Below are 11,781 nucleotides of genomic sequence, written 5' to 3' on the forward strand. Positions count from 1 at the left end.
TGTACACCAGAAAGTCGGATTAACCAGATAGTAAGATGTCCTTCTCAGATGTCTTAACAGTCTTACATTAGCTGTTGAATTAAAACCTTGCCTTTGTTTTCCTTGCAGATACACCTCTCGCAGCCGCCTCTCTGTCCCACCCCTGTCTTTGAGCTAATGCTGAAGTGCTGGAGCAGAGATATCAAAGATCGTCCGGCTTTTGAAGCCATTCACCATTTTCTAGGAGAGCAAGAGGATGCCATTTAATATTTGTCTTGGAGAGGCCTCATTTCCGTGGGACATGAAGGGATGAATAGTCTCCTTTTCCACTTTAGTCTCTTGCCCTCCTGCTCCCAATTGGAAGATTTGTTACTAAATGGACTGTCTGCTGTTGGAACTGTCTCGGTGTAGTAGTTCCTTTCAGCAGCTGAGTCATGGACTCTGTATTATATTACATGGACCAAAATGGATCTTAAATTGCTGGTTGGCTGAATCTCATCATGGGTAGGTGACTTCCTGGAAATGCTTAGCAGCTAAATCATGGCCAACTTTTGCACTCGTCTCTGCTCAAGGCACCCTGAGTTAAACTGACTCATTGCGCCAAGTAGGAGGAGAGACACCTTCAAATAGAGAAAGAAGATAAGTGAAGTTGAACCAGTACTGGATGCAAAAAGGAATGTAAGAATTTGGACGAGTCCACTATAAATGTACCACTGCATTCAAGGACGTGGGTGTGCGTGTGTGTGGGTGGATGTTTAAGTGTTGTTTTATTGGTCAGGTTTAGCATAGTACAGATTTCCTTAAAGTTTCACTCTAGTGCTTATGTTAGTGTAAGCAAATTTCTAACTGTTTCTTTACGCAAAATTAACTAAAGCAAGGCAACCCACCTTGTATTTGGCTTATGAATACAGAAGAAGGGGCATAATCAAAGCACTCCTCCGAACTAGACTTATAACATTAATATATGAATTATGAGCCACAAAAGTAACTGTTTTGTAAGTAGAAATAGACTTGCATTCAACACAATATACTTTACGTCCATGCGAAATTGGAAACAGTTAAAGTTAACTTGCAAGTTTATATGTTAATAATTATTATTGTGAGATAGTCAGCCCCACCACATATAAGAAGCTATTTGCTGCTCCTTATAAAAAACAGAACTAATATAGCAATGAGTGAACATCAAAATATACAATCTGGATGACAATATTAGAGAAAGTTTAAGTAAAAGAAGTGATACTTAAAAAGGGTTGGAAAGCTCAGGGCACTAGAGGCAATTTTTTATATACTGCTGACCGGGAGTCCGAGGTCTTTGTGACCTTTTGACTGTGACTTAACCAGTACATCGTGTGGATTGAGTCAGTGCTTTTTGCTCCTTAGGTGCACTGCACAATCATTCAAATGCAAAATTCTGTACCTGCAGCTTTTCTATACTAATTCACAGGAGACCTAGATGTAGAAGATACCCCTGCAAATTAGCTGAATCGTACCAATTTAGTGGACCAGATATTCTGGGTCACCTACCAGCCTGCAGTACTGCACTGCTCCAATGTTCCATGTATTTTAACATGAATCTGCTATACAAATGCACGCATTGCTTTATCCTTCCATCGGGTGGTTTACTGTGCATCCCATGTGGATGTGGTGTTTATTTAAATCATAAAACAGTCTAGCCTAGTGTTCACGGATTATAGGGCATGTGTCAAATCTCTGGTCCTGTATACGACATTGACTGACCTCATACTGTCATCTTTGATTTGATACAATTTTCATTGTGGTCGGACCAGATCTGGGAGCTCCTTCTTTTCGTGTACGAAACCAATATGGTCAAGACGTTAGTGGGAGCATCAGGGTCTAATTGCTTAGTTGACATAAGGATGGCCTTATGTGTAATGTACTACATAGTGTTATTTTATGATTTATAATATCTTCAATGTAAGTGTTTTCTGCTGATGGCGATCAACACCGATTTTTTTTCCAAGATGGTACAACAGCTTGGCAGGGACTGACAACCACTTACCGTGCAGCAGCTGACTTGCAGTGGAGACAAAACCTATTGTGCACCTTGAGAACTAAGCAGTACATCTTTCATTGCTGAAATATTGGCCCATAGAGCTGTGCCATTGACAGGGTACTCAGTAAAAATTGTTCGGGGGTCAAACCTGAGTTCCAACAAATTGGATGAAATTGAACCATGATAAAGCTGAGGAATTAGTGTTACATTTGTGATGCCTGTAAAAGTGCAAGAATATCATTTACCTTCTTCTGAGTAGCTTCATGTTCTCTTCTTTGAAGAAAAAGCTATAAATCTTTTTAGTCTAAATAAGAAAATTATGACATATCACTGTTCCAAAATTAAAGGGACTAATTCAGTGAATGACACAAACTTATTGAGTCAAATTCTTCTATTTCCAGTGAGGCTGTAAGACAGCCAATTACCAACAGCTCTAGTGCTCTCTCATTCTTGGTTCTGTATTTGAACTGCCATCCCACAATTTTCATCAAATACCTGACAATTTTGATTGAAAGAACCTTATTGGACCACCGACTGGGTGTCTACCATACCCTGACGGTCGGGTGCCCCTGTGTGGCTTCCAATTCCAAACACGGTGCTGATCGCTACCTGGCTTCCTCCAGACAAGTTGCCCTTAAGAAAGAGACCCGTATTCAGGTTGAGGGTCCTATTTGTATCACAAGTCTCACACTTGTTTTCATTCAGATGCTTATGGGGACCGTGCTGTCCAATCTTAAAAGTTTGTTTTGTGTGTTCAAATTAGGGGGAAACTTACAAAACTAACAGGCACAAAAAATATCAAAAAAGTCTAATGACTTGTTTTGATGTCTGATGAGAAATATAGATGCAGTTGTTTTGATTTGCCCTGCGATGACCCTAACATCAGACATTCTATCACAGGTCGTTCAGACCTTTATATTGCTTGACCTTGTATACTCCTGTCAATTTCTCTTTCCCTGCAGGATGCCTTGGTGAGTTGATGGTCTGTCATCTACAAGTACAATAGTGAGTCATTTAGCCAAGAAATATATGTTATAGCCTGCTATTAATTTTAAGCCCTCGGAGACCCTAATAAGCCGATTTAATCTACATGCCAGTGAAAAGAGAGCATTCTGAATACAGTGTTGGCAAGATTGATGGGGCCAACAAATAATTGCAGAATTAAGTTTTTGACATGGCAGTTAACTTAAATCGTTATCTCATCAGTGAAATGGCTATTACATAGAAAATGTGGCATGGCCACCTTCCTCTTCTTGTAGTCTTTTTTTTAATTTCTAACAGTTGCCTACTTATTCACAGTTAGCAATGCTTGGTACATTGCAATAGCGATGCCATTGCCATTATTTCCTTTTGTTGTCAGTTACGTTGACATAACGTTGCAATGGCATCCTCACATCCAAAGTGGTCAATGTTTCCATTTACAGTTTTGAAACATACACCTTCAAAGGAATATCCCCATCCACAAAGAAATGTATGAGTACCTTTGTCAAAGGCTTCGGGTGCTGTCCAAACAAAAGACTCTGCTAATGAATTAATATCACCTTAATGTTAGAAAATGTAATACATATTTGAATAACAGCAGAATCTGTAGCCCAATAACCTGTTGCAGGATATATGCAGAGTAGTAAACTGCTACTCAAAACATACAATTATTAACAGAGTCTATTTTGATGCTATATAATAGCGCAGGTGGAGCAACCTGTTTTAGAACATTTTAGAACATCCTTCTAGAGTCTGCTAATCATTTTATTCAACAACACATCCATGCTGAAAAAAAGCATTATTGCCATGCAAAACTAAACAGAATGGTCAACATTCAGATGACGTAGTCTTAGACAGAAAATTATTTCTCAAAACTCAAATGTTTTTCTACAAAGGTGTGTTAAAAGCAACATTATATGAATATATAACTAAACTAATGGTCATCTGGGGTTTCACATTCTCCAATACGATTTCTCGTCCAGTCTCCAGGGAAGGATGATGCAAAGCATGTGAACCGGTAACAGACATCAAGCTGCAAAACAGTTCCTGCTTAAGATATTGCTTCCTGACACTGGTAAATAGAACTCGCATGAGAAGCAAGGTTTACTGTCTACTGTTCACAATCTGTTGTCAGAGTTTGACTTCGGACAATTTACTGTGATGAGCAAATTCTGCCAATTCACAAAAATCCCCATGTATATCTGATGGAAGGTATAAACACAGCTGAGGCCCAAGTCATGAAATCCATATTTGTGTTTCCTTCTGGAAGCAAGGATTCCCCCAAAGGACGCTGACCCCTGCAGCAAATAAACTAGGCATATGATGCAAGCCATGGTCAGTGTGAACCAAAAACTCGGATACATCATACATGACCTCTGTGGAGATACTCATGTCCTTGGTTTTACTAGTCTGTCAATTTCCTGAACTGGAAAGTTTGGTCCTCTGCCCTCAAAACACATCCTTTTGTAAACTTCTAACTAGATGCTTGCAACCTTGGCACCTACCTAAGGCAAAATAATTGGGGGACTCTAACACTTAACAGGACGATACATGATAAAAATTATAGACCGTTTTACAAATCAGGGTGCACAGTCTTTGTTGGGAGGATGAATGAAGTCCCAAATTTAGTCACAAATGCACAAACCTCAAAAATACATGCACACACACACAAACACCCACATCCATTCATGCAACCAGTAATTTTGCAAGAATCAATATGTTCTTGTTGATTATATATGTATATAATAAATATGTTTATAAAATAGACACAAAGGTCATTTTAGCCTTTGATGAAACAGAGCTATATTTAGTTTTTAGCAATCCTTCCGTATTTCAAAGTGCTGAGAGATGTGTGTCTGTACCTAATGCTGCAAAAGCAGGCATTGTGGTCCCTTGTGCTTTCTGTATCCTGTGGTCATTATTAAGCACTATGCTTTTATTTTATATTTCGTAGTGTGATGTTTTAGTTTTGTTTTGCTTTTTTCCCACACTGGATTTTAAAGAAACCTTGCTAGAAATGAATGTCTTAGGTCATATATTGGTTATTGTAAAGTTTAAACATGAGGGTTCTGCTGTGACTTGTAAATGGTTGGTGGTGAGGGGTTGTACTGGATGGGGTGTTAGCTGTACTGTACTACTGTCACTCTGTGGATGAATAATCTCTGACATTGTAGCCAAAATGGACTGACGTGCAATGATGCCTGTATGGTAGCCCAATAAATATGAGATTTGGATAAAAGTGCTTGTTTAGACTCGGCTATGTGGCTTCCCTAGTCTTGTTTCTCAACTCTGCAGAGGGAACAATTCAGGATGGTGTTTGAATTCACTTATTTGAGTGGTGCATAAAAAAATAAATGAGTCAAGTAGAATACATTTTAGTAAGCTTTGTTCTGATAGTTTAAAGTGACATACTTTTTCGTAAAATACAAAAAGTGAAAATACGGACATCTGGTCTTCATCTTCTGCCTTTCTAAGTTTCGAGGATAAAGTTCCAACACATTTAAACTCTTATTCTAGTACTGGTGTTTTTAACACCATGGCAATGAGCCATTATCTTTTTGCAGTCAATCCCAGTTTTCCATTATCTTTTCACTCTAAGCCTAGGTGTTACATTATCTTTCTCCTCTGTGTCCTTCGATACAATTGTATGTATCCCCTAGATCTAGGAGATTCGTCTTTCACCTCTAGGTTTCCAGGTTTCATTGTCTTTCATCTCTAGATCAGTGTGTCCTGTTTTCTTCTAACTCCAGGTCTCTGTCTTATACTATCCTTCACCTGTATGTGTCAGTGTTTAATCTTTAGGTCTGTTCTGTTGTCCTGTTTCTATAGGACTGCCTCTTCCGTTTGAGTCCATCTTTCTCACAGATCTACGCCAGTTGACTTCACTCGTTCCCTTCATTGTCCACGTCCTCACAATATTTCAACGCTGTCTCATTTATTTATTTAAACAATAAGGGGTTCACTTCACGTCAATAAATATGTATTCAGTTTTGTATTAAAACCATATGGCTTAAAACAATCAATAATAGAAAAGTACTGAGTAAAAGAATAAATGCACAGCTAGAACTCTTGAAACATCTTATAGACGTAGCTCCCTTTAAAAAATGAATGTTTGTGGAACACATGGAAACATCGAGAAGTGTTTGCAGATAGTCAAAGCAGGTCTGTATTGAAAAGAAAATATTTTTTTAAGGCACTGTAACAAATACTGACTGCATATCTGACCATAAAAATGACAAAAAACAAGGTCCAACGTAGAGTGGGTGGAGACACTATCGTAAGGACATGTAAAGAATACATTGGGTTGATCCCATCCCTTCGGAAAACTTATGAGGAATTTTTGTCTTAAACACCTCTACAAAACTACGGGCCTCATTATGAGTTTGGTGGTCCAAGGACCACCAGACTTGTGGTGACAGTCCGACCACTGCACACCAGGCGGTCCAACCACCACATCACAACCCTGGCAGTCGGACCGCCAGGGAATCACCGTCACCACCAGAAACGTGGTCCCCGACGGGTTGACGGCGGTCTGAGTTGTGCTTAGTCATGGCGGCACTGAACTCCATCGCCGTGCTGATGACAGCACAGCTTTTTGACAGCCTTTCCACGGTGGGCGTTCCACCATGGAAAGGCTGGCGTTAAGCCAGTGCAGAGGGCCACAGGGGGCCCCTGCACTGCCCATACACATGGCATGGGCAGTGCAGGGTTCCTCCTGCCCACTGCGCATTCCGAGGGTGCTTTAGTGCTACAGCATTGGCCCCGGCTACCGTAGCACTGTTCTTGCCAGGCTGACCGGCGGGAATGTCGTAATACAATGTTCCTACCTGTGAGCCTGGTGGGAACATTGTAATATGACTGAAGGGACACCGCCGGCGTGATGTGGCACTGTCCCCACAGTGATGGGACCGTCAATATTGTGATGAGCCCCTATTTGTCTAGAATTATGGATGAGCATAAAATATGGCTCAATAGTTGAAACAGATTTCAAAATTAAATTGATCCTAACTTTGATTTATGTAACTCTCTTTTACAGTGCTTATGGTTCAAGAACATCAATTGAGTCCATAATGCACCATATTTTTTAATAGCAGAAGGGTTTGTAAACAAATTCTCTGGAGACTAGAATTTTTTTAAATAAATAAATAGCCTGGGGACACGCAGTGTCCCATCTAGAGACAGCCAGTCTTCTAGGACTATTCTGATAAATACCAGTTCGATGGCATCTGTCGCTGTAGATACGCATGTTCTGCAATAGCTCGCCATCTGGTGTTGGGCCGGAGTGTTACAAGTTGTTTTTCTTCGAAGAAGTCTTTCGAGTCACGATTTCTACCTTAATCCAGACAGAAATACTCAGGATCAGCAGTCAGAGCTGAATGATATCCCTTCGATAGCTTTGTCCATGACTCCTCATGAGACATATATTTGGGAACAAGTGTGAGGAACTACCAGATGTTGTCAGAGAATTGTTTTTCAAATTGCAAATAAGAAACACTTATATACCCTTCCAATACCCCACTCTATAACAGGCTATGGATAAACATATTTCTCTGCAGATTCTCAGCATTGTTGATAAGGCTTTAAACCTTATTTAAATTAGCTTAAAAAAAACAGCCCCAGTCGACTGCACAAACTGTTGTCTTCTTACAGAAAGATAAGTATGTCTTTTATTTTGAATATCAAACATAGATCTCAAATAAGATAATGCATTAAACTTACTAATAACTTTCTTACTGAGTCTTTATGATCTAGTTTTAGGACAATTCAGTACCATGGTAGATGTTTTAGTAAAATTGGGGTAACGTTCCACCAGGTCCATAAAAGTAACAATGGTTTCCAAAAGCATCTTGAGTGTATTTGCAGCTCTAGCTAGGAGGACCGCGTCATCAGCATAAAGCAACACAGTGATAGGGAGTGAACCTACTATGAGCATATCCTTACTGTGACTGGCCAAAAAGGAGCTGGACCATTAAGATATAAAATAAAGGGAAAGGTGCTAGAAAGCAGCCATTGCCAGACTCCCCTGCCTAAATTAAAATGATCTGAGTATTCACCCTATGGCCCATATCGCTCCTTGCTGTAATATCCCTATATACCTGACATAAAATGTTAACAATGGATTCATCTATGCCCATAATTTCAACCTCTTAGTTCTCGCAGCATTTAATTTATTAGTAAGGATGGGGGGGTCATAATTCGGAGGGGTTATGTTTGTTTAACAAAAAAAATACAGTAGTAAAGTTGTTAGCAATATTGCTTAGCCCTGCACATTACGGGTCATAGAGATCCCCACCTGCCCTGACAACATTTCTGTATTGAGAAGGGAGGTACCTATGCAGTGGATCCCTTCAGAGCATTGAATATTTGCTGAGTGTGTCTTATATTTTAAGCACCCACACAGTAAACCTTTTTATATTGAGGAAATAAACTCCAAAAGAGGGAATTTGCTTTTTCAGTACAAAAACAAATGGCCAGGGGTGCATGGAATTTTCTTTCTGTGTATGGGGGTCATTCTGCATTTTCCGTACTTATTTCCAGCATCATTTGCATGGCGGATAATGGCATGGAAAGTGGTCAACCAGCCCTCAACAGGGATGGGCAACTGTCATTGTGACCTGGTGTCTTTTTGGCATATGGATACCAGGTCAGAAGTTTAGCAGGGAAGAGACAGTAGATGCTCTGCCTGTGTTAAAATAGCACTACCCCGACTGTAATGGAGCCTGAGAACCACAAGTTTGGCGGAGCTTTCCCTCCAATCACTTCCTCCCAACCCTGGAAGAAGTTTTATTTTTGCCCACATCAGGAGGAAATTGACAACCTTTCTCATTATGGGAAAAGATTAGAGAAGAGCTGGTGAAAACCTCTAAAACATGCAAGTTAGTAGGTTTGTACAGACACGAAAGGGCAATCCAAACTTTGAATTATTGCTTACCCCAATCTCTAGCCCTGGTATGTAGATCTGCTAAAAAGTGCAAAATAAGGGAATTGCTAGGAATCAAACCCTACAACGTATGAGCCCTGGCATAATCAGAGAGACTACTACCGAGCTCTTCTATAATGAGATTGCTGCAGAATTTGTTGTCACACTACATGGCACCAACAGGACAAGTAGATGTATGACTGAGCGGTGTGTGTCAGTCTGTTCTCCAAATAGTGGACCCCATCTAGACCCAATCTGTCTCCCATGGGAGCCCTACTCACAGGAGTGACTCAGGTGCCACCCCAGTGCTCCTGCTTTGGCAAACTCTAAATGAGGCCCTAAATCTCAGAGATTTATTGGATGTATTGTTATTCACTTCAAGGTGTATGTGGAATTATATGAAACATGAATCTGCAGTATATTATGCCTAGAGTTTCACATATTCAGTTTCTATTGTGAATCATTATGGGGCATTTTCAAAACAAATATTCAGTGGTTATCAATGTTTATACTTTTTTGTGCCATATAAAATCATACGAGGTGTGTTACTTCATATTTATATATTCAGTTCTGTTTGTTGTTTTATATTCTTGAATACTGTTTCTAACCAAATTTGACTTGAACGTCTCACATTGGGCTCCGTGGTACAGCCCAGGCCTGTTTCCCCTTGTTTCTGTCTGATCGTCATCAATCTACTCATCTTCTCATCTCTCCTCTCTGATCTTCCTTCAAACCTTGTTTTGTGTGGCATTCCACAGGGTTCTGATTTTAGCCTTACCCTTTTCATTAACTGACAACTCCTCTGGCAACAGTCATGGCCTCTCTTAGTTCTCGTATGCAGATGAAACTTAGATCATTCTGGTGGTCAAAGAAACTTGACGGTTCACAATTCCACTTCAAACTCTACGTGCGTGGTTGCCAAGTGTATGTAACATAATTCACTCAAACATAACAGTGACAAAACATTAGCTCCTATTCTTGGAGGTCTCATAACTTGTGGCACTCTTCCTGATAGTCATGGGGATTCTGTCCTGTACCCACGCCTGTGGCTGAAACCTGTAAACTTGAGATACATTTTTATACCTTCCTACACTTTTCTAACATCACAAACGTTATATCATCATGATTTTTCTGCCTAACTCCTGTGAATTATTCTTCCTTTTCTCCTGATTGACTATCGAAAAAAATGTTGTGCAAGCAATTGTCCTATTGCCTCTAATTTATTGCAATGTACTGTTCTAGCCCTTTCAGTACACCTCATCCACGGACTTCAAATAGTGCAGAATTAAGCTGCTCACCTAATTCTTTCTCTCATGGCCTGTGCATTTAAGTCTTGAAACACATGATCCGTGCATTGGCTCATGATGGCCAAATGGCCTATCATTAAGGTGCTGTGCCTCTACCATAGAACCTTTTGGTATCTGCAAACACTTGGAGATATTTCATAGATCTACTACCTTCAAGGACACAGGCAAAATATGCATTCCTAAAAATATAGGGAGCACACATGAGGGGAAACAACAGTGTCAGGCAGTGGGCTCTACAAGTAGGTCCACCTCTTCACACTGTACACTGGAACTAACGACTGCATTGTTAACATGTATCAAACAAGCATATATGATGGGGTGGTATAGATAGTCTAACTGCAACATCAATGTGTTTTCTGAACAAGCAGAGTAGTACAAATTCACAAAAACTCTCCACAATATCAGACATGGGTCACTGGGAAGTCAACAGAGGTATATGTAATAGCAAAAGGTGTGCCAAGCGATAACCCCAACACAGAAGACACTCTCAGTTGGGACAACAAGCCATTGAAGAGTATGATTTAGATCAAGAAGTTCATGACCTGATATTGCAAAAATGAAATTTTGCTCCCATCATTTTATTTCTTACCAGAGAAAACAAAAATGGCTAGATTAAGCATCCTGGTTCCATCAACAACTATCAAAGGGAAGTGGTATGTTGATGGGTATGGAACATTTTTTATGTGTTTCCTCTAGAAGACTGTTTCCACTGGGGTCAGAAAGTGCAAACAGTTACACAAATGGCAATAACACGTAAAGTACAATGTTTGTGACGCAGCTGATGTTCTCAGTGTTTAAGAGTACGTCTACTGTAGTAGAACTTGCTGACATGACTCGATTCACTGATCATAAAGGAGGAGCCTCTGTGGTACCCAAACTCCAAGTTAACAAATCTGGCAGCATAGCTTCGGAAGTCTATGTATTTGGATATTTCGACCTACATTAGCAAGAAACTTGAGTTCGTAGAGAGGCCAGGAGATCGACAAGCAGAAAATGTTGTGGAACTTACTGGAAACGATTGGCTCCTTGTTGTATGTGAACACCTGAAGCACCCTGTACCACTATAGTCCAGGATGTATTGCAATATTTGCTATATTTAGTAGACACAAAGCTAAGCTAACCATCACTCAAGGTACATCTTGCTTCCCTAACTGCTTAAGCGAAGAGACTATAGTGGTCTTTGGTATTTAGCACATCAGTGCTAAATGCTTTTTAGGGGATGTCAAGCAAATTATTTCATTGCACAACACCATCTCCTGCTTGAGATCTGAATTTTGTACTCTCTAATCTGTGATCACGATTAGAACCATTGCACAAGATACACCGAAGGAACTGACACTCAAGAAGCATTCTTAATTGCTGCTATTTTACCTAAAATCTAAATGAGAATGGTGTTTGGGTGATATTTGTTGAAGTATGCATGCTCGTCCTTGCGGAGTTTGTAAGTTATAGTCATTGATAGTCAAAAAATCATTCTTGCAGACACACAATTACAGGACTACATGGGGGAGTCATTATACATTTACCAAAGGTTGTGTCTATTCTCTATGTAAATCAAACTGCAAACAACAGGCAGAAAG

At 40.0% G+C, this 11,781-nt stretch overlaps 1 protein-coding gene across 4 annotated transcripts in view; it reads left to right on the plus strand.

The window, feature by feature from the left end:
* The window catches only part of LOC138301162 (discoidin domain-containing receptor 2-like), a 367,128-nt gene extending 361,915 nt beyond the window's left edge, over nt 1-5,213 (plus strand). For all 4 annotated transcript variants that reach the window (XM_069241351.1, XM_069241350.1, XM_069241348.1 and 1 more), the window contains one exon: nt 109-5,213. In XM_069241351.1, coding sequence (XP_069097452.1) covers nt 109-246 — 138 coding nt within the window. In that variant the 3' untranslated portion in view covers nt 247-5,213. The remainder of the gene's footprint in view (nt 1-108) is intronic.
* The last annotated feature ends 6,568 nt before the right edge of the window (nt 5,214-11,781 follow it).

This window comes from Pleurodeles waltl, chromosome 6 (assembly GCF_031143425.1).
Source record: "Pleurodeles waltl isolate 20211129_DDA chromosome 6, aPleWal1.hap1.20221129, whole genome shotgun sequence".
In the NCBI taxonomy this organism is placed as follows: domain Eukaryota; kingdom Metazoa; phylum Chordata; class Amphibia; order Caudata; family Salamandridae; genus Pleurodeles; species Pleurodeles waltl.